The sequence below is a fragment of the Scleropages formosus genome, chromosome 9, assembly GCF_900964775.1.
Source record: "Scleropages formosus chromosome 9, fSclFor1.1, whole genome shotgun sequence".
Classification (NCBI taxonomy): domain Eukaryota; kingdom Metazoa; phylum Chordata; class Actinopteri; order Osteoglossiformes; family Osteoglossidae; genus Scleropages; species Scleropages formosus.
In genome coordinates this window covers 14261663-14287714 of record NC_041814.1, presented here as the reverse complement: position 1 = coordinate 14287714, position 26052 = coordinate 14261663, and the positions used below count along the sequence as shown (strand labels likewise).

The following is a 26052-nucleotide window of genomic DNA, read 5'->3' as shown; positions in this document are numbered from 1 at the left end:
AGGTCTAGCTCTTTTTCTTCCTGCAGACTAAAAAGGCATTTGATAGCTCCCTTATATACAATGTACATGCATGGAAATACTTACATGTAGCTCTGACTGTTTCTCATATGTTCGACTGTAATAAATACATTTAGCTGAACTCAAGACTCAAAACTTTCAACAGCATGGAGCATAAAGAATCAAATATGAGAGGCACAAAATGACACATACTTTGGGAAATAAATTTAAGCAAATAATATTCTGCAGCTGCTGAGGTAAAATACAATAAAATAAATCTAACATAATCCTCTAATGGAACAAAATGTTGCATTAAAATTATAGTAAGGGCAAGCAAATGTTGCACTTTGTATCCTTATTTGAGAGACTGAATGTTATAATTTCATCTGTTGTTTGGTTGGTGTTTGTGTACGTGAATGCACTTTTATGAGTATTCACAACAAATCTTTAAAAGATATACCGTATGCATAAAAAAACTGAAATATGGCATTTACTGTACTGACTGTATGCTAATAGGGTAGTAAATTGGCTTTAGTCCAACAAAATTAAGAACAGTACTGATATTTCAAAGGAACAGCCTACACAAAATTTACCTTTTCTGTCTGTTAAGATCATTTACTGAAAAAACTACACAATATAAGAAACAAAGTAGATCTGATTATGCAAACTGATTTAAAACATTTTTAAACTGAATAATTATACTAATAGCGGTAACAGCTGTAACATCCATCTGTTAAAGTGGCACAGTAGATTCAATGAATATTTATGATTTTACCTTGAGACCTGACCCCAACTAAACAATGAAAAAGTGAAAATCATTTAAAGTTTAATAGCTTCTGAAAATATAATCACCGACAGTTGTGAAGGAAAAAATCAAAATTATTGAGCTTAAGAACAGCAGCATACTCTGAAAAACTTTATTTGTCAAAAGAATCAAGTCAGGAAAGATCACTTCATATTTATAGATTTATTTATTTAGCAGATGCTTTTCTCCAAAGCGTCTTCCAATGAACAGTGTGTAGCGTTATCAGCCCACACATCTTATTCACCAAGGTGACTTACACTGCTAGATACTTTCCAATTGTAATTCTAAACCCGTTAAAACAAAAACTCTACTTTATGGTTTAATACACGAAACAAAATTATTAGCAGACTACTGAGGCTACATATTAAGCAAAGATGCAAAAACATAATTATAAAATTGCTTAAGTAGAAGGGAGTACTGAGATACAGATTTGCATCATAGTCTTATTCAATTGTCTTTTATTGTGAATTGTGTTTTCGAGGCAGCAGGTAAGCATAATGTTTAGGAATGTCACCTTACTCACTGAAGGTCCCCAATATGCATCTGCTTCCTGCTGTAATTCCCTTTATAAACACACCCTGAATTGATGCGCTAAAAACGTATACCCCTCTCTATAAATGGGGGCTCAGATGGAAGCAGCTTGTTACAATACAAACCTGAAATTGTAACTTGCTGTGGACAACAGCACCAACCAAATCAAGGTTAACAGTTTAAAGTCAAACTCAGATGAAGATAAAACACAAAAGCTGCCTGGTACATTTAGTCAGCAGCACTCCAATGATTCAAAGATGTGAAGCCTATGCTGTCCTGAGACTTGAACTTGCAACTTTCTAGATCTAGATCAAGAACTTTGAAAAGGACAGGAATCGTTGGACACACGGAAGTAGGGGTTGCTTAAGTGAGGTTCCGTAAGCAGGTGTGGAATCCTTGTCCTTTTATCCCATGGCACCTTGATGAGAGGCAGGTACAGGCGAGGTGCGCATGACACTAGTCACCTTTCTGGTCTGCCCATTTAGTATTCCGGACAGCTGCCAAAGGCAGTGAAGGATCATTGTACACTGGAGATCCTGGTGTAGGGCATATGTTCCAATAACCTTTTGTCCCTTCCTTCCTGTTCTGACTCAAGTAAAAGAAGGTCTTATTCAGGATTCAGAAAAGCACATGGACCATTAATGAATCTCCTCTCTGAAGGGTAACATTAATAAAATGTTCTGCTCCAGACTTGCATCCATCTCCATAAACTGGCCAAACAACAACACTCTACGGCCACTGAACTGATGCACTGTTTCTCCGGTTAAAAAACTACTTAGAAAATAAACTAAGAAAGAAGATTTTGATAAAGATTTTTTGATTAAAGATTTCAACAGGAAATTGCTGGCTTTTGTGGAGTATTTATGTTATCATCATTTCGCCTTTATCTTTTGTCCCTGTGGAACATGTGAAAAAATGAGTCAGGTGTTGAATGTGTGACTATAAAATTCCCGAATTCCACTGACTGACCAAGTTACTAACACTACTAAAAGCAAAAGTTTTGTACAAACGCATGTCTGCATTACCTCCCGATTCACCATAACCTTAAACACAATATTAATCTGTATGAAAACAGAGTCCTTTTCAGACTCCACAGCAATCTATAAACAATGAGTCCCACAAACTGTACCGTTTTGCAGTCAGACTCTTTCAGTATATAGATAGATTACAAGACACTAAATCTAAACTATCCAGCTCGCTGATTTTGATTGTATCATGTGTTGTTCACTTATAAAGGAAAAAGTTCTACACTGAGCCATTTTGCCACAGTGCAATGATTCATTTTTGGGTCACTGCCTCCAATAGGTTTTCAAAAGCAACTCTTTGAAACCGCTCATGTGATCTTAATTCAGTCCAAGTCCACAGTTTCTCAAGAGTGAAGGGAAAATCAGAGGTCCACTTAAAGTCCAACGAAAATTTACATTTGTTCAATGAAAAACCAGCTGCTAACCATGTGCACATGACCATGGAAACAAATAATAGATAACAGTGAATAGTGAGAAGTATAAAATAGATAATAGGTTAAAAAGAAGTCCATTCTTTGAGCATGTCAACCCAAATCCTGGGATGCAATTAGTATAGCACAGTTCAAAGTCAGAGTCATTTATTTGTCATTTGGCTATTTGGTTTATTCATTTTGCTCAAACTTCAGTCTGCAGTTTTCATGAACCTGACACTAAAAACAATTAGAAATTCACAAAGAGCTGAAAAACAAACGACTGATGGTTGCTTTTTTAAAGTCTTTCTGTTTCATAACACACTTATGCCTTTTTGTGGACTGAGAACAGAGAACTCACTGGCCCACAAACAGCCTCTGCACTTTGCAACCCAAATGAAGACTGAAAAATTGAAATGCACAAGAGTAAAGATTGAAATGAGAATTTATGCCTTTGAGAATGTTTAGAACGCCGTGACAATTGCACATTTTGTTTCTGCATTGAGGCGGTTCAGGCTGAAGTGACGAAAGCAGGAAACGGCGCTCGGCCGTGCTGCAGAGGTGAGAGCAGTGCAGTGCAATATGTCTCCGCGCCCCATCATCTCTGCCCCGACTGTGTTCGTTTTATGATGTTTCTTCCTGCACATGATAGCTTTCACCTGCACACATTTACGGTCTTGGTAATATATTGTTCTGGATTCTTCTACAAGGCGTGTTCATGTAAAATCTATCTGTGGAACTGATCTCCCCGTTGATTTAATTCAGACACCTGGTTTAATTTCCCATACCAGAAAGTTTTGCCTTGTGACACTTTATATGATTATGAAATAAAACAAAAACATTTCACTTAGATATAGCAGATGGATTGAGTGAGCTGGCAGACAGCTGGTAGTACAGTGGTTATCGCTGCCCCCTTTGGATCAACGGTCACAGGTCTAATACCCAGCTTCAGCTGTTGTACCCCTGAGCTAAGGTACTTACCTTAAATTGCTCCAGTAAAATTAACCTGCTCTATAAAGAGGTAAATAATTTTAAGTAGCTTAACACTGGGAGTCGCTTTGGAGAAAAGCGTCAGCTGAATGAATAAATATATGTATACTGCGGTGTGGTGTATCTCAGATGTTTCAATTTTTGGATCTTAAGGAGGAATAAAAGCAACTTTTAGTAAAACAGGCTTTCACACAAATGTGATGCTTTAGAAAAAAAGTGAGTTATACTAAACACCTTGTCTGCCTTGTTCAGCACGGTGAGGTTGGGGGTCATTTGTCCCAGAAAATACTCCCCAAAACTCGCAACTACAGCCAGTCTATGGATTTTATTACAGTAAAAAGAGGGAAATGACTGTTTTTTTTTCTAAACTTGACTGTGTTCAAATTCAACACCTAAGTTGTGTGTGAGGTGTTATTTGTGCTGTTACAGGTGTCTTGCGACTGCGCCTGTTTGTACAGGTACAGTACAGTAGCGTTTAGGGATTCTTTACTCACACTGGGGGGGTGGCACAGCAGGATTGGCCAGGTCCTGCTCTCTGGTGGGTCGGGGGTTTGACGCCTGCTTGGGGTGCCTTGCGATGGACTGGCGTCCTGCCCTGAGTGTATCCCCTCCCCCTCCAGCCTCGCGCCCTGTGCTGCCGGGTTAGGCTCCGGTTCGTCGCGACCCGGCTTGGGACCAGCGGTTTCAGACTGTGTTTGTGTGTCTGTGTGTGTGTCTCGTCTGTATGTGTACGTACTCACAGGAGGAAGGTTCCCAGTTCGAATACCCCCTCACCGAGTTACTTACCCTGAACTGATCCTGTAAGAATTACAACGCTATATAAATGAGAACCTGGAGTCGTTATGGAGACGCATGTCATTCATTGTATGTCTCCTTGTTGGAGAAGTGCCAGATCAATAAATGAATGAATGAAGCTGAACCGTGATAACTTGGAGTGTACGAAAAGTAACTGTGTGTCGAAAGGTCGCCTGAGGTCCTTCTTTCCCCGCAATATCATAAGTGCAAGAAGATTATGCGAACGGACATCATCATGACATGTGAGACACATGGTTTCTTAGCACAGCGACACGTTACTGTCTCCGCTCTGTGGGGCGCGCGTGTCCACTGCTCGCCGTCCATGTGATGGTGAACACGCGCGGTCCGCCGCGCGCCGGGTTCCGGTGCAGCACTCGCTGTGTGTGAGAGCGGGGCTGCCCTCCCTGACACAGCCGCGCGCCTGGCTCGAGACCCCCCCCCCCTCCTCCTCTGCGGTGACACTGCCCTCAGCAGCACGTCGCGAACGCGCCGCGGGCAGGATCCGGGGAGCGGAGCGGGGTTTACGTGGTACCCGCGGGATCGTGGGGAGTTGGGGTGGGCTCCGAACTTCCCACACACCGATTTGACACACGTGACGGAGAAGAGCTCCGTAGTCTGTGGATGCGGGAGCGACGCACTTCACCAAAGTTCGCATTTAGGGCTTGAGAACTCACAGTGTGTGTAGAAACGGGACGGGATGTCTCTCAGTTGTGCCGTGTGTAAACCAAGAGGAACGCGCCTAATTTTACTCTGTGTGTGTGTGTGTGTGTGTGTGTGTGTGTGTGTGCGCGCGCGCAAGTGTTCTTTAGGCTCTTTATTTAATTCATTTCCTCGCCCTCATTTTGGGGGGTTCCTCGCCGATGCGGTATCTGTGCTCGCTACTCTACTCTAGCACTTTAAGGGGAGATCCGTTCTGCGGCTTCAGTCGCGAGCTGCACGTGGACGCGGAGAAGCGGTCGTCCACATGTGTGTCTCCTGTCGTCTTTTTCTGGACCTGTTGGACTTTGCGAAGAAAGCTGCGTTTACCCGCGATCGCACCGATGCCTCCTCGCGCGCTTCCCGCCTTTTGCGCGCGCCTCTTCCTCTGTTTATTTGGCAAGTTCGCACAGTGAGCGCAGTCACACCGGGGATGCTGTCGGTCGCCGCGCTCCTTCGCACAGTAACCGTGCTGTGAGGGGGAAAAAAAAAAAAAAAAGGCGAACGCGCTTAACCTCGACACCATGTTTTTGTGCAACGCCAGCGCCATCAAAGATTGGAGTTTTTTCCTCTCGCACATCCTGCCACTCGTGAACAAAACAGCCGATTTGGTTCGCCAAAGTGACGAGAAAGTGGAGGCCACCACGAGCGCCTTGGTGACAGTGCTCGAGCCCGAGCTGGGCGGCGCGAGCGCCAGCCGCGCGCCCTCGAACGCGAACCACACGTCGGGCCTCGAGCACGTCCTTCAGTACTCGTACTCGGAGAACGAGCTGCCGCACACGGAGCACAAGGACGAGGCGAGGGACGCGATCCCGCTGCCCAAAGCCGTGCTCTACCTGGTCATGGCAGCGCTGGTGGTCGTGGCCGTGGCCTATGCCATCGTGGGACACCTCACCAAGGACCTGGCCCACGACTTCGTGGGTGAGTGACGAGGCTGCGAGGGCGCTGCCTGCTGCTGCCGGCCCTCATGATGTCATGGCGACGGTGATGATGATGATGATAATGATGGTGGTGGTGGTGATGGTGATGAGGATGATGATGGTGGTGGTGGTGGCGGTGTATTCACATACCGAATGGGGTTTGCACCTAATGATCAGTTGAAACACAAGTTTTTCTTTGTGTGTGTGTTATCGGTCGCACCTTTTTCTTTTTTTATTCCAGAGAGTGACTGTGCTGTTCAGCGTCACTCATTCTAATCTTGTGTAACGCACTAAAACTCAACGTGAGGTTATTTTAATAACAAAAAAAACTATTGGCGATGGTTAAGTAATGGTCAAAGTTGATGGACGTGTTTCGTTTTATATATTGTTCTAGGAAAGAATATTATTTATGGAGGTTGAGATTTCGTTTTTGTTTTTTTTTTTTTTTTTAATTTTCCGTTATTTTAAAAAGAATTCACTGATTTGTGTTTAAACTGATTTTTACTCATTTAAATCACAGTGACACTAAAGATAACTACCAAGAGTAGACATGCACGATAAACACATTTATGACACCTCAAATACTTTTATAATATTATATTATTTTAATTCCATTCACTCAGCATCGTGTATATATTTTTGTCAACTGCGACACTCTGAATAATTACCTCGGTTGCCTTTCATTAGCGTTCTCACGTTTGGTACATGTGGTACTTGAGGTGTAAAGTGCTGATGAGTAGTAGGGGTGAAGCAGTTTGAACTGTGACCAGGTGAGATCCCAAAATGTGACCGTGCTGAACCGCACTCAGGTGCTCCCGCAACCCCACCTACCTCACTGAAGAAAATGCGTCACAGCGCCGCCCCCTGGTGGCTTTGGGTATCGTTTTGAAATGTGCCGCACTCCAGTCCAACAGGTTGTCCCTGTGAACAACTGCAGTCCATCCATCATTTCATTCACCCCTAGACCATAAACATCCATCGTGTGTAAAGGTTTTCTTCTGAATCGAGTCCCCATCCACTGTTTTCTAAAGCTCTTCTAAAAAGAGTGTGTTGTTTAGTTTACAATCTAATCCAAGGCACAGTTACAGTGAGCAAATATGTTTGTACCTGTATACAGGTGGTGAAAATTAAACTCAAATAAGTGCTTATACATTAAATATGTAAGTACTTCTTTTTTATGTTTTTACATCTGGAGCCATTTTTGTTAGTATTAAACTCAGTTGATGTTAAGTAAGGTCAGGGTGAGAGTACTCTACAGGAAGCACAGGACATGCTTAAGCCTAACGGAGTAATCGGACACACAGACATTTACATTTATTCATTTAGCTGACGCTTTTCTCCAAAGCCACTTACAGTGTTAAGGTACTTTCGATTATTTATCCGTTTATCCAGCTGGGTAATTTTACTGGAGCAATTTCAGGGTAAGTACCTTGCTCAAGGGTACTGCAATCAGAGGGGAGAATCGAACCTGCAACCTTTGGGCAGCTCTACCGTTGCAGCTCTACCCACTACACTTCCAGCTGTCACATCACACAAGCATGCAAATACAAGGCAACCTTTGGTCACCAGGTCATCTGAATGGCATGGATTTCACCTGTGAGGTGACACCAGTTTACCTGGAGGAAATCTATGCTAAAGAGTTCAGATGGCTTTGAACGCCCTCACCCTGGAGCTGTGAAAACAGTTTGGAACCATAATGACATTGTGTGTTTTTACTAGTCAACTACTACTAGTCACTTATTACTTACTACTCAATCAAACCGACACAATAATTTAACTAAATGAAAGATATGCCTACTGTACATTCCAAATTTATAGAGGAATATAGGAGGATATGAATTAGTGAAAGAAATGTGCTATTATATGTAGAACAAGAGGTCAACAGAATTTTTAGGAGCAAACAGATACAGAAAATGTGGGTGATTGAAGGAGCCCATTGGAACAGTTGGGACAGCACTGCACTCACACCAGAGATACTCAGTTCTAGCAGTTGTAATATCCCACAATGAATAAAAGTCTCCACTCAGCAGTGACATGCAGTGTGAAATGATGATCCATAAAGTTTCTCGCTGAGATTGCTTTTTCACTGTGCATAGCGTGTTTATTGGTTTCAGTCTTTAAAGATTTTATTTATCGGGTTATGCTTTATAGAAAGTGTTACAGCAGAACAAAGTTTACTCATGAATTTGAAACGACATCTTCACGACCAGAACTATAAGTGGACACTGAAATTTTAAACAGAACATCTGAAGGAATGTCATGCATAAACATAATTGTCATGTAATATTTAGCAGTGCCAAAGAAAAACAGTCGATTACTTAGTTCCTAAGTTAAAAAAAAACCTAGATGACCTTTTATGTGTTTTCAGAGCAACAAATTTATTAAACAATCATATCTCACTAATAACAATGAAATCTCACTTAGGTGATATGACGCAGGTACAGTTATAGAATAAAATGAGAAATATTCATATGTTTTAACATTGTGTTGCCCATCGCATGCCAGCAAATATCGTGATAGATTCGTGGCCTAATTTTTCTAGTGGAAGATTCTTAAAAATTGTATTGTTTACGTCTTAAAGTCTCAAATAAGCTTCCTTTGAAGTTTTCGGTAAGGGGAACTGGGAGAAGGTTGACTTTCTAATTTTGAAAATGATTGTCTCTTTTGTACAAAAGTATTTTGCTGCTTTCCTATATACTGGGGCATAAACAAACATAGTTGGGCTTGGAAGTCTGTAACTCCGTAAATCTAACTTCTACATTATAATCAATAAAAGCACAAGAATAAGATTACCCTCAATTTATTTGCGTGTTAGGTTCTGTAAAAACTTCAGACTTAATTTTCTTTTTTTTTTTTAAAAATTTTCATCAACTGCTTACATTATGAAGGGTTGCAGAGGTCATCCTGGAAACAGAGCACTTGAGGCGGGGCACACTGTGGATGGAGCACAAGTCCACTGTGAAAGTTTTGTTTTAATATCTTTTATTAACTTGAAACAACATTAAAATTGTCTAGCTTAAAATTACTGACAATAAAAAATTCATCATCTCACCAACCTCCTGTTAGATTCCGGCCTATTGATCACATCAGCATCTGGCCACTTTCGGTTTGCTTTATCAATACAGGTAATAAATAATAGAGACATACCCTAATTTATCTGCTGGATAGGTTCTGTAAAAGTCTGGGATATAATTAATAAATAAAAAAATACAGTCTGGGATATAACTAATAAATTAGAAATACACCATAAGACTTACATTTTATTGACTTTGAGCTACACTGAAAATTAAATTTTAAAAGACGAAAAATATAAAATACACCGTACTTGCAAATTCCTATTAAAATGCCAACCATTGACTAATTTATCCCATAAACATCTGCAACATTCTTCATCTTATGACTGATCACCAGCACTTACAAACACGAGACATGAGCTGTACACAATGTGGAAATGAGTTGAATGAAGGTGGTGCCACACGCCTGGACTGCTTGGGGGCTGCCAGTTTAAAAAAAGATTGAAAACGGACAAGTGAGGAAAATACAATTAAAAATAAACTGTATCACTGGAAAAATCTATAGCTTGAACATTTGTAACATTTGTATGCTTTAATTCGTTTCAAGCATATTATAAATGCTTGTCTTTTCATACATGTAAAGCTATTTAATTTATTCATTCTTATTATGAATACTGATACATTGTATACAAATAATATTGTAGCCTTTGTGTCGGGAATATTGAACATGAGGGCCTATGTGTTGTTGCAGCGGTCCAGAGTCCATCCCAGCAACAGAGGGGATGAGGCAGGGTACACCCTGGATGGAACACCTGTCCATCACAGGGCAACCACACACTTCTTCACACATACACACACACACACACACACAAGGCAATTCAGAGTCAGCAGGTTGCCTGAAACACACCTCTTTGGACTATGAAGCAGCTCGAGAAAACCCATGGAAATGCAAAGAACATGCAGACTCTTCACAGACTAAGCCAGACTCGAACCCATGTGCAAACCCACAGCAGAGAAGCTGTGAGGCACCAGTGCTACTGCAGAGCCACTGTACCACCTCGGCAGAAGTTAAAATGAGGAGATGATTTAGCCAATCGTAACAAGCAAGGTTTGCTCAGATATGACAGAAGAACAAAGCTTAAAGGAGATATTCACAGGCCATTGCCAGTGGCGGAGAGAGTTAAGGCTTCATTATTTCAGCTTTGAAAGTAGGACGACCGAAAGCTTTTTTTCCCGGATTTTGCAACACGGCCTCCGTTTTGAGCCCTGACACCGAGAGTCGGACGTGAGCTCTCATCCACCAAAGACCGCCTACGCCACCATGCCATCCTTAGGACTTTCCTGCGCGCCCTTCCCTCACCTTTGAGCCTTGCGTCAGTCCTCGGGCGTGTACATCACGCGAGTGAGGATTTCGGGTTGCGGTTTCGTCAGCAAGCACTTAAACAGCCCTTGAGATTTCCACGCAGTCAGTTCGTGGGGAACAGGGCAAGTGTTTTCCCTCCCCTCCTCCCCGTTCCTTTTTCTTTTTTCCTACTGCAGCTGCGCTGAATCTCTGCCTGGGACAAAAATAGACCACAGCGGTCCCTCTCTGTCCAGCCTCACAGTGGACAGGGGAACAAAGGCCGGCACGGCAACGGCACACCGGGGCACGACAGCTCTGTTACTCCGCACACCGCGTTTTATGTCATTTGTACCATGTTAATCACATTGTCAGTGCTCATATGTAGTGTTTCTTTTGATTTTAGCTTTCTGTGTGTCTGTGTGTGTCTATGTGTGTCTTTTTTTTTCTGGTGTCACCCTAGGATTATCTCAAGGATATACAGTATATTTTAAAAGACTTATCATCTTATGTTGGAGAACGCAGTAAGTTTTCACCCAGATTAGCAAGAACTTTTGCAAAAGCAGTACATCGCCATACCATGTTTATTCGCAGGTACATTTTTTTTTTCTAAATCATCTCGGAACTTGCAAACTGAGCTACATATATCAAGCAGATAATCAACTAGATGCTAACTGCAGCAGTGGCTTAATGATGGTGTTGAAAGGTAATGCCTGAATAAACAGTTCAGCTTTTACCCTTTTATCTTTGCTACAGATGTTGAAATACAGTATAAAAGCATACACTGGGTTATTATAATTCCTATCATTTTTAATAATTTCCATTTGCATTTCCCTAGATGTAACCTAAAATTTTTACAGTGAATATTTTCACAAAGAAAAGAACACATTTAGCTGTTAATGCGTTCTACTGAATGTTTTATGTATTTACTTAAATTATTTGTTCTCTCTGAAGCTGTAAAAATTTCAGTGTACAGACTTCTCTGGTGCCTCTCTATCTGATCCCCTTGTGTACATTTTTTTTAATCAGCACACATAGCTCTGTGTATTTCATTTAGTTTATTTTCAGATTTTATAAAACTGGCAAATCTCAGTGTCGCATAATGATACCTTTAGGAAACGGCCCCTAACGTTTCAAATTTCTGCACACATTAGTTTCACAAAATGACAACTGTGCGATGAAATATTGCCCTACGCAGAGTTGAGTAGAATAGTTTGTCTAACTAGTGTTCTTTTTTATATTAATTTGTACCATTTTCATTGCTAATGGACTTTACTGTGGTCCAAATGGGTATGGCTTGTACCAGGTTACTGAGCAACATCTTTATGGTATTTTGACTTATGCAGTCAGAGGTTTTGAGTCATATGTGAAGACTAAACATTATTACAGGGAGTAAAGTAATTTCTTACCCCTTTAACTGATAGGATGGGACAGGATGATTGCACTGTTAATAAATAAATAAAAATGTTTAACATGCATGACACGTAATGTGATTTGAGTCGAAAAACACCTTTTTTTTTTTCAGAACGGTTTTGATTAATTTAAAAAATTAGATCACACCCTCTGACAATTGTCTGAATCAGTGTTAACATATCAATGTCTTCTCTTTTTTCTCTGTAGACTGGGTGTTTGGCCCCCGTCCAGCCAAGAACAGCAATAAGAGCGAAATAAACTGCATAACCAACAGCATGAACGAAATGAATGAGATGAGCGAGTTTGCACGATTTATGGACGCGAACTTCATTTCGCATGATCCGGATATTTGTGCGGATGCCGCTAAACCCGAAGAGCTCGTAGTGTCCATAGATGAAACATTCCATATACCTCAAAACCCGTACAATGACACTTAAACTGGGCAAGGTTTACTCTTTTATCGGTTCAGTGTGGAAGACAAAGAAAAAAACAGCCAGCTAGCTTGCGTTTCAAACACCCGTGAAACCACCGAGCCCGTTACGAAATTACCTGACATCGGTGTCATTGCTTACAGCAGTGTGTAATGTTTTGTCTGTTAAACGTTTTTTGGTGAGAAGACAGCTGATGTCTTATTGCTTGACAGGAAGATGAAGTCTGCAGTGTTTTATCGTCCTGAAACAAGTGACCAAAAAAATATGCTGCTGTTTAAATGTGCTTGGGTGCACGGCGTTTTCAAGCTACAGCAGCTGGATACAAAACTGCATCATCTGGATGTTGGATTGATTTCCATTGTACTGGCTGAAGTTTTTAATAACTGCACATATTGCACTCTTTGATACTGTATTTTGTGGCGAACCATTTTATTCACACTCACGTGCTCATACTCAATTGCGCACATATACACAGTTCTCATGTTTTCACACTGTGTTCAATAATGTAGCAGAAAGCTTTTTATTCAACATTTTGATGACACTTCTGTCCTTTATGTACTGCAAAACACAGTTAAATAATCAAACATAAAAAAGACTTTTGACCTATGCTAATACCTAGAAAAGACAAAATAAATGTTTAATCCATTCGTTCCATGAACCCTGTAAGTAAAATTAACCCCCACAGGGCAGGTTATTGCAAGAATATATAACTTAAAAGTAATTAAAAATTCAGTTTAAATGCACTGTAGTATGTGTACTGTACTGTGTAAATGCTACTACACTATATATGGTTTTCCATAAGTGTTAATATGCACAGTACTGTAAGAGTACTTCTACCAGTCTGACTGTCTCACGTTTCCTTTCTTATTTATATTTTCAAGCATATTATAATGCCTGCACAGTAAAAAATACGTATGTAATAACATGTTTAAAGCACGCTGGCTGCAGCAGAAAATGGCAGAATTTTCTTTTTGGGGAAGCTAAGGCCATTCTCACATTGTGTTGGCCAAAATTATTTGAACTATTGGGCCTGTCACACAGGAAGATTTTTACAAGTGTATATTACCTTAACTGTGAACAAGTAATCTTTGCAGGGACCCAGGTGAAAAACCTTTCCTACCATGTTTGAATATCTTTTTTCATTTCTGATAAAGACCTGAGAATGCAGTTTGTTTTTACAAAACACATGGGAAATAACAAGGTATACTCAATATATGCGTATAATTATGCCTTGAAATGCTGTGTGTTTTTTTTTTTTTTTCTGGAGGCAAGACATGTATGCATACAGCTGTTTTTCCCTCAGAATTAAGGGCTATATTTGGGCATGTTATTGTCAGGGACTCATAAACATAAACTGTGTAGTGTGAACATGTACACTGGGTCCTCAATGTTCTTTCAAAGCCCCAGATAAAGCTACAATGAATTACAAATTTGCTGTAAGGCTTTCTTCCATTTTCATCAAACACTTGTTCCACACTCCTGGATACACAGGATTTTTTTATTGTATTACCTTTTACTAACATAAAACAACATGTGCAACATTCATTAGCCTGTGGCCACGTTCTTTTTACTTTATTATCTATCAGTTGAAGCCTACTGTTGGAGATGTACCTTCATTTATTCATTCATTGGGTAGGTTCTGTAAAAATCTTGGATACAACTACACAAAGAAATATCCCGCAAAACATTGACATTTTAATATATTGTAGCTACAATAAAATTAAAACCAATCTGAAGTGACAGAAATTTTTTTAAAAAAAGTGTTGTCTCCAAAAATTCATGTTTTAATGCCGATGTCTGCTGGTTTATCCGCAGAACACGTGCGCCGTTCATCTCGTGACGCACGGTCAACACCGGGCGCTGTTTCGCTGCGTTTTACTGCCACCTAGCGACTTGACAGGGAAACGCAGGTGGCGTCGCTGCACCATCTCGTTGAAAACGAACAAGCGAAGAATGCAATTTTGTAACACAGCTAAGAAGGCATCCTCATAAATAAACAAAATAGTATCTATTAAAATGATGACTTGGACGCTGGCAGCACGAGGACCCAGTGTGCAACTGTTGATTTTTGTGACAAACAATTTTAACAGATGTCTGCTATACCGAAGGTCCAGTTTAAATTCTGCTTGATATTGTCTGAAGCTTTGTACGATTAACCATATTCCTGTGAAATTCCTTTTGCTTGTGGTCTGTGTTTTTCAGTGTTTCCATACTTCCCTCGAAATAAACAGATAATTAAATAAAGCAAGCATTTAAGTTAATTTCTTGATATGGGTGAAATTTTCTTCTTAGTTCATTCGTTTATCAGACACTGATTTAAGAAACACTCAGCTCACTAGTTCTTCTGTTTTAAATATATAATGCAGTGTATCTGATTTAAAATTTGGTGCATACCTGTGTTTAAGAAAAATCTAAATAATAATATGTGTCTAAATACCCCTTAAAGTTACATTTTACAGCAATACAAATATGGTAAATGTTTTTTTTTTTTTTTAATTTCAATAGACAAAAGACCATGGATCCTTATTTCAAATTCCAAAACTATGAATGCATATTACATAAAAGCAATGTTTTTCTTGCATGTTTATCCCACATGGATAAACACATGTACGCCTGTATATGTTAACCCTTGGCTCTTCGATCTTTTATTATGTTACTCTGGTGACATCATGTCTTGCATGTATTTGTAATATGTATTCATCTTGCTTCAGTGCAATTTTCTCAGGGTTTTCATGCGATAATTCTTGCTTTACATAATCCTCCATGTCAGTTTCTGACAAGAACAACAAAAGGATAAGTTATGTAACCGGTTTACACAAGCAAATCACGTAATCAGTCCAGCACTAATGAGGACTCATTTTAAGAGGCTGGAAGCACAGCAGGTTTGGCTTGTGCCTGCTTGCTGGTGGGTCTGAGGTTCAAGTCCTGCTTGGGCTGCCTTGTGACAGATTGGTGTCCTGTCCTGGATGTGTGTGTGTGTGTGTGTCTGTGTCTGTGTGTGTGTGTGTGTGTGTGTGCTTGGCTGGAAGATATTTGGAAGAACTATGAAACTATACCATTCACAGAGTGGTTTGTAGTGTAGTGGTGGGTACTGCTGCCTTTGGATCCAAAGGTCACAAGTTTGATTCCCCACGTCTGGCTGTAGTACCTTTGAACAGCATACTTATTCTAAACTACTACAGTGAAATTACCCAACTGTATAAATGGGTAAATAATGGTCAAGTGCTTTGGAGAAAAGAGCCAGCTAAATAAATTAGTGTTATTTAAGATCTAACAGGATTGGATGGTTTCGGTTTCCATCGTTTGTCATTTTCAAGTTTTGCATCAAAGTGGATGGGTTTTCATAAAAACAAAGGTTACCGTCTCGTGACTAGTCCACGATAATCTTGGTGTGTACCTTACAGTTACACTGTTGTGAACTGTACTGACAGGACTGCAGGCCCAAGCAGATCCAGACACTGCATTGCAGGACTTTGTGCTGTGTTTGCTCCCCATTTAAAAGCATTTTGTCAAATATTGGGGGAGGGGGGGGGGGGGGGGCAGCATAGTGCTTAATAGAGCTGCTGCCTTTGGGTCAGAAAGTGTCAGGTTCGAATCTCACCCCTGGTTGTAGCAACAGTGTGCAAGGTACTTAACCTAAAGTGCTGCCGTAAAATCGTAAAATCACCCAGCTATACGCATGGGCAAGTAATTGTAAGTCGCTGTGCAGAAAAACCTCAGCAGAATGAATTAATGTGCAGTTCCTGCTGTCAGGACTCTCTCTCTCAGCTTAGCCTGCGACTAGAAACTTCTGTGTGTTTCATGTAGGACCACTGTTCTGCCTTTGAAAGGAGTTACACAAGAGCAGCTCAAAATTAGTGCCAAGAATGCAAAGTCCTGTGTAAACTGTACACTTCACAAATATTGCCCTTTTTGTCTGTGTGTCTGGAGGTAACCGAAAAAAGTGCCCAGTGTGTCGTCGTGTGGTGGCGCGTTCCTTTCTGCGGGGTGCAGACAGAGGGAAGTCCCTGTGTGTGTGTGTGTGTGTGTGTGTGTGTGTGTGTTTGTGTTCGTTCTTCCGGACGTTCCTCCTACACACAGAAACCAGGCAAGACGCACATTCCTCTCCGCTAAACGTTTTAAAGGCACTTCACGCGTCGTAAAGCTGCCTGGTGTTGTTCAGGGAGACGTCGGAAACGGCGAGGTCCTCGACATACGAAGGCTGCTGCTGATCGCAAGTCTGTGAACCTACGGGAACGAACACTGTAGTTGTGTAAAATATTAAACTTATAAAATCTATATCTTAAATACTGAAGTAAACCCATAAAATGAATAAGCGATTACGATTTACACCTCTGATTCTTCTTCTTTCCTGAGGGTGCAACTCGATCGAGGTCCATCTCGTTTTCGCACCTGTGTTTACACCAGGGGTGTCCAAAGTTTTTTTGGTGAGGGCCAAATACAGAAAAATAAGCAAAGGCCCGGGCCACACACAAGAGGTGACATATTGACACATGATTACTGTGTGTATTTCTAACTCACCTATAATGTGAAGAACATTGCTCTCAGTGGGAGCAGTGATGCTGTCCTTTGGATTGAAGGATGGCTGGGATGTCAGGAGAAAGTTTGGTGGTTGAGACACGAAGGACTTCACAGAAATGGCTATCAGTCATTCTGGATCTCAGTCTGCTTTTGTTCTGATTTAACAGAGAAAATGTTTGTTCACATATGTATGTTGAGCCGAACAGGCTCATCATTCTTTTTGCGTGGCGTCTCATCAGAGGAAACTTGGCATGATCCAAACTCTGATAGAAGTCAGGGAGGGAGAGAAGCTAAATATTAAATATTTAGTAAAAAAGTAAATATTTTTCTTTGCTTAATTTTGTTTATTGGAGAAGCACCTTTTCTGTGACTGGCTCCATCTAGTGTTGAAACTGAGAAGTGCAACAGAGTTGAGCTCAAGCGCCATGTGCGGGCCATATTCAATTATATTTTCAGAATTTGCTGCGGGCCAATAAAAACTGACCCGCGGGCCGCAGTTGGCCCGCGGGCCGTAGTTTGGACACCCCTGGTTTACACGCACGATCAATGTTATCTGAAGCAACATATGAAACTGGCAATTGGACTCCTGTTACGTCAGATGAGAAAGGCTGCTCCCGACTTAATAACTCTTCCGTGATAAAAGTGAGGGACACGAACTTCGCACAGCGCACCGATCTTACGCGGGAAGCTGTGCGGCGGTCGCGCGACTCGGCGAACCGCGCTCGCGACAAACACCTCGACAGCAGCGACTCTCCGCAGCCGCTCAGCACCAACCCTCTAGCAGAGAGGGTACTTTGCAAGAAGTTATTGTAACGAAGAGCGTCCCGCTCGAGTGGAAACACGTTTATTGTAAGTAGTTGCGAATAATGGGGATTGTGGCACGTCAGTAAAGTAGTTGCGCATTACTGCGTTGCTGCCGGCAGGGGGGTGAGTGGAGTGCGTGAATCTTCTTGGGAGTGTGACGGCTGGCTTGGTGCAGCTTCTGAGGCGAAGTTGCTCCTCAGACCGAGAGAACTATTATTCCGCTGTGTACTCGCTAGAACCGTCCATCGTTTTGCCCGAGCTTCAAATAAACGTTCGTAATGGTTCATTTGTAACGTAACGGTGCGGCTGCGCGTCCACAGGCTTCTGGAAGTTCTTCGCCTCATCCGGAGCCCCAAGCAAGGCGGCGCGCGCTGCAGATTTGTCACTCACTGTGACTGTACAAGTATTTTTTATGTTCATTTTTCTCATTCTGTGCTCCAAGGCACCTGGTCTGGTGTCACGGTCAGTTAGTAGTAATGTCTACTTACTCTAGCAGCTGTCTTGTTTGTCGTATCCCTTCGGCGCTGTCACACACTGACTGTGTGTGAGATGAGCCGCGCTCAGTAAAAGTTGAAGTAATAATATATCGAAAAATACAGACTGTAGCTGAGTACACAAATGATTGTGTGGTGGAGGGGGAGCAGGAAGAATAACTTGAACGTTCACCTTGCGGTGGGGAGCGCGATGGCGCAGTGGGTTAGACCAGGTCCTGCTCTCTGCTGGGTCTGGGGTTTGAGTCCCGCTGCCTTGCGCCAGATTGGCGTCCTGTCCTGGGTGTGTACCTTCCCCCTCCAGCCTTACGCCCTGTGTTGCCGTGTTCGATTCTGGCTCCCCGTGACCCCAACTGGGACAAGTGGTTCAGACGGTGTGTGTGTGTGTGTTCACTTTGCCACTTGAGCTTATGTTACTTTGTTTATGTTTCCCCGCGTCGTCTCGCGGGAAGCAGATGCATTTGGCGGCAGCGGCCGAAATCTTCCCCCCCCAGCTGTCCTGGACATGGACGGACACGCAGGGACTTCTCCTCTTCCTCTGTGTGCTCTTGCTGGTGAAGTACGTGGGCAGCCTACCCTCCAGGACCTTGCCCCCCGGACCCTTGCCCTTACCTGTCATCGGAAACATGCTCAGCATCAGCGTGAAGGACCCCTTTGACTCCCTTTGCCAGGTACGGGGCCCCAGGGTCACTCAGCCTTCCCAAATCAGGCGCTTTATAAATGGTGAAGCAGAAAGCTGAGCAGTCGCAATGACAACAGCTCTGTCCTCTTACACTAGATACCACTGGTCCACAGACATGCGTTTCTTGATGCTGTCTGCTGTCAGTTGCAGTGATGCTGCATCTAATAGCACTGCAGTCATACAGCTCCTCTGCTACGGGCTCCAGTGTGCCTCAGTGTGTGTGTTTGCTTTGCATCTTACACCTGTTTCTATGGATTTCCTCTGGATGCTTCAGTTTCCTCCTGCAGCCTAAAGATGTGTCGCGGGTGAACTGGTGGTTCTAAATGGTGCGTGTTGTGTGTGTGTCAGTAAGTGTGTGCAACTGCCCAGAGATGGACTGGTGCCTCATGCTGTGGGCAGTTACACACGGGATGTACCCTGCCTCACACCCTGTGCTTTGGTAATACACCCTGGGCCACTGCAACCCTGCATTGAACAAGTGGGTGTCCTGTTGTATAGGTAATATCAGTAACTTTTTTTTTTCTGCTTATCCACTAACACTAGATCTCTTGAAAACATGAGAAGCTGAAGAAGGAAGTGTTTAGAATGAAAATATTTTATATTGTAGTAATAGAGAATATATTCATTACACATAAAGAATAGCTAATCAGTAAAAGGGATGTAAAGTGAATACATGCAGCCTATTACGTTCCATATCTGTACACACGCACGCACACACACACACACACACACACACACACACACACACACACACACACACACTGTCTGAAACCGCTTGCTCCAAGTGGGGTTGCAGCGAGCCGGAGCCCAACCTGGCAACACAGGGCGCAAGGCTGGAAGGGGAGGGGACACACCCAGCACAAGACCACCAGTCTGTCGCAAGGCACCCCAAGCAAGACTTGAACCTCAGACCCACCAGAGAGCAGGACCCAGCCAAGCCTACTCTGCCACCGCTCCCCCTCACCCCCCTCCATATGTGTATTTTAAAGAAAAAAATTGCATTATCCTAAAGCAAATTACATTTAAAAATGTTGACATTCTGTACCTGTAGTCTGTTCAGAGAACTGCTTTGATATATTGTTTTAAAAGAACTGAATTCCTAGCTTTCATAAGCAGTGTTACATCATGCTGATGTAACAGATAACTCAGATAATATAGATCTCAGTACACCGAGAGGTAAACGTTGCGCATCCTGAAAGTCAGGTTGGCTTCGAAGCAGTCATCCTTAACAAAACCAGTAATCCCCATTAAACGGCATTTTTCTCAGGGCGTGATTGGACTCGGTATCTCGAAGCTTTAATCGTGTCTTTCAGCTTATAGATAGGTATGGCAGTGTGTCCAGGATTGACGTGGGACCGGTCCGATGTGTAGTTCTGTCTGGAATCAAAAATTTTAAAGAGGCTTTCCTGGAGAAGGCCGAAACGTTTGCAGAACGTCCCTCCTACCCACTGAATCAAAGACTTTGCAAAGGTCTGGGTAAGTATCTCTTGCAGCAGAGGCCTCATTCATAGCATTTGTAAATTACACACACACTTCCTGAACCGCTTGTCCCATACGGGGTCGTGGGAAACCGGAGCCTACCCGGCAACACAGGGCGTAAGGCCAGAGGGGGAGGGGACACACCCAGGACGGGACACTAATCCGTCGCAAGGCACCCCAAGCGGGACTCGAACCCCAGACCCACTGGAGAGCAGGACCCGGTCCAACCCACTGCGCCACCACGCCCCCTGCGTTTGTAAAATATTACGCAGCAAATTTTTTTTTAAAATGCTTATGATTAATATCCTTCAAAACCCTGAAATTAATATTCTGCGCACTCTTATGCCTTAAACATTGATAGCACATATTATAATATTGCTTGTGACTTTCATGTACGTTGTAAAGTTACATTTGACATTTTCTGCTGTATAACAAGGACAGTTGCTTCTGAAGAAATTGGTGATAAAAATGGTCTTTGTTGATATAGTGATGTTGTCGGAATAGGTCTAATTTCATCCAATGGACATATATGGAAACAGCAGAGGCGCTTTGCCTTGTCAACACTAAAGTATTTTGGAGTTGGCAAAAAGACCTTGGAGAATTCCATCCTGCAAGAAAGCCACTTCCTTTCTGATGCCTTTCACGCAAAGCAAGGTATGCCAGAAGCATTAGAAAAAGCCTTGTAATTTTTTTTTTTTTTTTTTTTTGTCATTCCTATCAAAAATTCCTCTTGCCCATATTGATGTTTATATTACTGATAGTTCCTAACCATTTCTGGTTTTTAGGCTTCCTTTTTGATCCCCATTACCTTGTGAACAATGCTGTGGCCAATATGATCTGCACACTGGTGTTTGGGCACAGATTTGAATATGGCGATATCCATTTTCATCAGATGCTGAAGTGTTCTGAAGAAATTTTCAAAGTGCCTGCAACGTTCTGGGGCCGAGTATGATCATGACTTCTAATTCCTCTTTTCGCTTGCATTGTTGAGGAGGGGCGCGGTGGCGCAGTGGGTTGGACCACAGTCCTGCTCTCTGGTGGGTCTGGGGTTCGAGTCTCGCTTGGGGTGCCTTGTGGCGGACTGGCGTCCTGTCCTGGGTGTGTCCCCTCCCCCTCTGGCCTTACGCCCTGTGTTGCCGGGTAGGCTCCGGTTCCCCGTGAGGGACAAGTGGTTCTGAAAGTGTGTGTGTGTGTGTGTGCTTGTGTTGTTTAATGAAATTTTGGCTGACCTCTGTTATATAAAGCAGGGCAGTAAGAAGCATAGTGGTTCAGAACACAGACCTGTCATTTGAAGGTTTGCTGGGTCAAATCCCAGGATGAACCCTGCTGTTGTACTGTTCAGTAAGGTTCTAAGACTGTAGTTTTAAGTGTCCATAAAATTGCCAGGAAAAGCACTTAACAAATAGCATTTTCATTCATACGGATTCTCTTGATGGAGCCTTTTATACATGTTTTTGGCAGCTGTATAACCAGTACCCAGCCATCATGGATTTTTTACCCGGAGGGCATCAGTTAGCCTTTTCAAGTTTAGACAAAATAAAAAAGTTTATCGGTGAAGAAGTTAAAAGACACAAGGATGACAGAAATCCATCCGATCCAAGAGATTATATTGACTGTTATCTCCATGAAATAGAGAAGGTAAGTTCAGCCTTTTTTACATTCTAAAGGTTAAATGGTAAAAAGGCACAGGAGCCAATAATTAACATAATTTGTTGCTGAATTAAAAGTTGCTGTAATGTTGCTAAATGTTACGTCTTTAAGGTTAACTATGTTGGGAAGTGAAATACGTAAAAATAAATTTAGGAGAGTCTCTGAATTTTCTGCCAGTTCTTTGCTTTATTTTCTCATTTTTTATTGCAACTCCATGGTTTTAAAGCAAACAAGCTGCACTAATGGAAGTGTTTAACGGTTTTACCTCTGAAGCAGAAGGATGAAGGAGCTGGATTCACTGAAGAAAATCTCCTATATTGTGTGGTGGATTTGTTTGGAGCTGGTACAGAAACTACCTCCAACAGCCTCAGATGGGCAATTCTGTATATGGCCAAGTACCCTGAGATTCAAGGTATCTTTCATATGGTAAATAAATAGAGGTAAATGAGTATGTAAATGAGAGGGCATGGTGGCACAGTGGGTTTGACCGGGCCCTGCTCTCTGGTGGGTCTGGGGTTCAAGTCCTGCTTGGGGTGCCTTGTGACAGACTGGCGTCCAGTCCTGGGTGTGTCTCCTCCCCCTCCAGCCTTGCACCCTGTGTTGCCAGGTTGGGCTCCAGCTTGCTGCGACCCAACTTGGGACAAGCAATTTCAGACTGTGTGTGTGAGAGTATGTAAATGTTTTTGCCTGAGTCATCTTTTATATTGTATATCTGTTCTGTATCAACAAATTTTCTTTGACCTGTGAAGGCAGTATTAAGAAGACTGTTACCTCCCTGCAGTGGGGTCTCAGGCAATGTGTGCATCTGCTCTTCAATTAACTTTGTAACTATGCAACTATGTAAAACAATAACAGCTCCTTCCTGTGTACAGATACAAACTGATTAGATGTCAGCTTGTTCACACATTCTGCAAATTGCAGTTTAGCTTCTTGAGGCAGACATAGAAATGAAACAGGTGAGGCTCAATCTCCAAAGTAAAATTTAAAGATGTTTTGCAGGTCCATAGTAGCAGTCTCAATTTCTGAGTGACTACATTTCAAATTAAGCAGTAATACCATTTGAATGAATTTTTTTATTGCACTGAATGATTTTGTTATCTTGGCGAGATCTCATTTGCTGGCAGAAGTCCCACTGTTTAACACTTGACAGATTTGCTCAAAGATATATTTTTTATAGCTGCCTTCAGAACAGTCCTTGTGTGCTGATGTGGTTTCACAGAGAAGGTCCAGACTGAGATAGATCAGATGATTGGACAGAATCGACAACCCTCAATGGATGACAGAGCTAGGATGCACTTCACCAATGCTGTGATTCATGAAGTTCAGAGATTTGGGAATATAGTTCCCATAGCACCACCCAGAATGTCCAACAGGGATACCACCATATCTGGATATAAAGTTCCCAAGGTGAGTGCAATAAGAGTTATTTAGTGCAGTTTTTATTGCAGCAGTTCAACTGGAAAAGGAACTAATTACCTCAAATACTCATGAACTTCTAGAAGAAGAAGTGTTAATGTATTTAATGTTTTTTAAATCTTTTTTTAATGTTCACTGCTGCTGTTTCACATCTAAACAGTATTTTTTTATGTCTGATAAAGGGGATGATGGTGGTGCCAGTGTTAAAATACATCCTACGTGATAAGGATGAATATGCTACTCCTGATAAGTTCAACCCTGAACATTTTCTTGATGAAAACGGAAACTTTTTGAAAAAAGAGAATTTCATACCTTTTTCAATAGGTAATGTTGAATTTTACGTTACAGGTTGAAAGCAGTAGATAACCTGTTTTAAATTTTCAATTTTACGCCTTTGATTAAATCTAATTTCTCATCACCTCTGCACTTTATTTTTTATTTAAAAAAAGCATAAATACTGTAATAACCAGCATTTGCAATAATACCTTTCTGCTTCTGACCACATTTAATGCACTTAAAGGTTTCTAAGTTGTTTTTTAATGTTATATTTTTTGCCATCTGTCCTTTATTGTTTTAATATTTTCATGGATGTTCATGATAAAATCACAAAATCATTGATTGTCTTTCACTGCACGGACAAAAGGCATTGTATAGACCCCTTTATATGAGTGAAAAGTGGATGTACAATTTTGTCATTATTTCTACAACATCCCTGTGTGTGAAATGCACCACCAACATATATGCCAAAGTCTGCCTAGATGTTCTAGTGAAAGTAATTAGATTAGCTTAACTGCATTAAGCACAGAAGAAACTTAACATTGGCTCAAATGGAATTGGATCAAAACAGAATAGACATGCTTTATACAGAAGTGGTACTCAGTATTACATGGAAGGTGTTTCTTTTTCTGTTGTAGGTAAACGGATGTGCCCAGGTGAACAACTGGCTCGCATGGAATTGTTCCTCTTTTTCACCTCCATGTTACAGAGGTTTACTTTCCGAGTACCTGAAGGAGAGGATCCAAGTTTGGAATCTCTCATAGGCATCACTTGTGGCCCAAAGCCATTTAAAATCTATGCTGTATCTCGCATTTAACAAATAATGATTTCTGTATAGTTATATTTTGTCAGTAGTCAAATACAGTGGTGAACTAGCCCATATAGCTGAAATCTGTTGATAAATGGCAGGTACGAACATGCTTCCATTTTTTATTCTATTTGTCTTGATCAAATACTTTCAGCCTTATACACTGTAATTCATAAAATGTAGTTTTGTGAAGGCTTATTTTAATTACTTTAAACACATAATACTCACTCACAGTACAATTCTATAAACACACACACATAATTGCAAGAAATTATACCTGTACATTTCCACAGTTCAATTTCTGTCATGGACCTTTTCCAAAAACTGGACACATGGAGGCAGCAGAATGTATTTATTACAACAACCAATGATTTTATAGTCGTTGTTAGGTCCAGTGGGTGTCTATTATGTTTTCTTGTTTCGTTTTCCCTTCCTCTCACTTGGATTACAGTCACAAGTGTCCAGCAATATCTGTCAAGAAAAGGTGGGCCTGATTTGCTGGACCAAGAAGGGCAGGACTTCGCAGATATTGAAAGAACATTTCCTGGAGGCCATTGGGGAGCTCGCTTGTGGATTAACAAACTCTTCTAGTGTGATTGTCATAGTGCTCCTGGTCTTTCTGTTTTCCTTCATGACGGCATTTTGATATTTCTGCTTCTTTCTTTGTATCACCTCTATACTGCTTGTACACTTGTCTGGTTGTTTGCTCGTTTTCTTTCTTTAGACAGTGTAAAAGTAGTGTAGTTAGAAAGGTGGCAGAAAACTTTGTTTTGCGTTTTGACCCCTTTTTGTTTCCAGGTTGGAGTTTGAAAGTGGCTTGTCTGCAAGGGTAGTGGGTTAGGCATATTTCTTTGCTTGTTGATTACCCTTTACATTCTGTCTATGTTTATGAAGTTTGCCTGTTAGCTCTTCAATGTTGTAATTTGATTAACTGCCCTTTCACAAAAAAATTAAACACACATCCCTGTTTGTGCATTCTATTTATTGTCAATTCATAACTTCATACAAAACCTCTATGTTACAGCCTTACACAACCGTGGGGTCATAACAGACTAAGGAAGAAAGGCTAAGAGGCTAATGCTAAGACTAAAGAAAAAAGATGAGCCATGAAAAATAATTTTCTACATTCAGCCATAACTACTGTATGCTGTATATTTAAGATTTCTTAGATACTGAAACAACTTAAAGACTAAACAATGTCAGTGATTAATGGGTCATTTCACTCATTTCTGTTAGCCTGCCTGCATGTATCTCGCTCACACAACTACTTTTTCTGCTACTTTATTAGAGAAAAATGCTACAAAAATCTGTAGCTTCAACACAAACACATCTCCACATCTTTGAAGGCATGCACACCCATCTCAGTACTAACACTGAGTACTGTTTATAAACTACAAGATGTAGACAACTGACTCCACCACATAAACAATTCTTTATTTTCACACACACACACACTTTCAGAACCGCTTGTCCCTTACGGGGTCACGGGGAACCGGAGCCTACCTGGCAACACAGGGCATAAGGCCAGAGGGGGAAGGGGACACACCCAGGACGGGACG

General features: G+C 41.6%; 2 protein-coding genes across 7 annotated transcripts; both read left to right on the top strand.

The window, feature by feature from the left end:
- Positions 1-5742: 5742 nt before the first annotated feature.
- On the top strand, positions 5743-12463 carry LOC114911255 (uncharacterized). The gene is made up of 2 exons (XM_029254660.1): positions 5743-6170; positions 12143-12463. The coding sequence occupies exons 1-2, from the start codon at positions 5774-5776 to the stop codon at positions 12370-12372; spliced, it is 627 nt and encodes a 208-aa protein (XP_029110493.1). The 5' UTR covers positions 5743-5773; the 3' UTR covers positions 12373-12463.
- Positions 12464-16317: 3854 nt separating this feature from the next.
- LOC108935461 (cytochrome P450 2J2-like) lies at positions 16318-25682 on the top strand. 6 transcript variants are annotated; one of them, XM_018754052.2, is made up of 10 exons: positions 16318-16453; positions 18638-18853; positions 20178-20340; positions 20848-20997; positions 21129-21289; positions 21805-21981; positions 22267-22405; positions 23213-23400; positions 23592-23733; positions 24324-25682. In XM_018754052.2, the coding sequence occupies exons 2-10, from the start codon at positions 18638-18640 to the stop codon at positions 24500-24502; spliced, it is 1515 nt and encodes a 504-aa protein (XP_018609568.2). In that variant the 5' UTR covers positions 16318-16453; the 3' UTR covers positions 24503-25682. The 6 variants fall into 6 exon arrangements, with proteins under 6 accessions (XP_018609568.2, XP_018609569.2, XP_018609571.2 ...); XM_018754053.2 differs by lacking the exon at positions 16318-16453 and adding an exon at positions 16461-16583; XM_018754055.2 differs by lacking the exon at positions 16318-16453 and adding an exon at positions 17423-17736 and having other exon boundaries at positions 22270-22405.
- Positions 25683-26052: the final 370 nt, after the last annotated feature.

What these genes read in the sequence shown, in the direction of transcription:
- LOC108935461 (XM_018754052.2), top strand. Translation starts at nt 18,638, where the DNA reads ATGCATTTGGCGGCAGCGGCCGAAATCTTCCCCCCCCAGCTGTCCTGG. An exon ending in AAGACTTTGCAAAGGTCTGG is followed by an intron (nt 20,341 to 20,847) that starts GTAAGTATCTCT and finishes TTGTCGGAATAG; the next exon opens with GTCTAATTTCATCCAATGGA. An exon ending in TTTCATACCTTTTTCAATAG is followed by an intron (nt 23,734 to 24,323) that starts GTAATGTTGAAT and finishes TTTCTGTTGTAG; the next exon opens with GTAAACGGATGTGCCCAGGT.
- LOC114911255 (XM_029254660.1), top strand. Translation starts at nt 5,774, where the DNA reads ATGTTTTTGTGCAACGCCAGCGCCATCAAAGATTGGAGTTTTTTCCTC. An exon ending in CCTGGCCCACGACTTCGTGG is followed by an intron (nt 6,171 to 12,142) that starts GTGAGTGACGAG and finishes TTTTCTCTGTAG; the next exon opens with ACTGGGTGTTTGGCCCCCGT.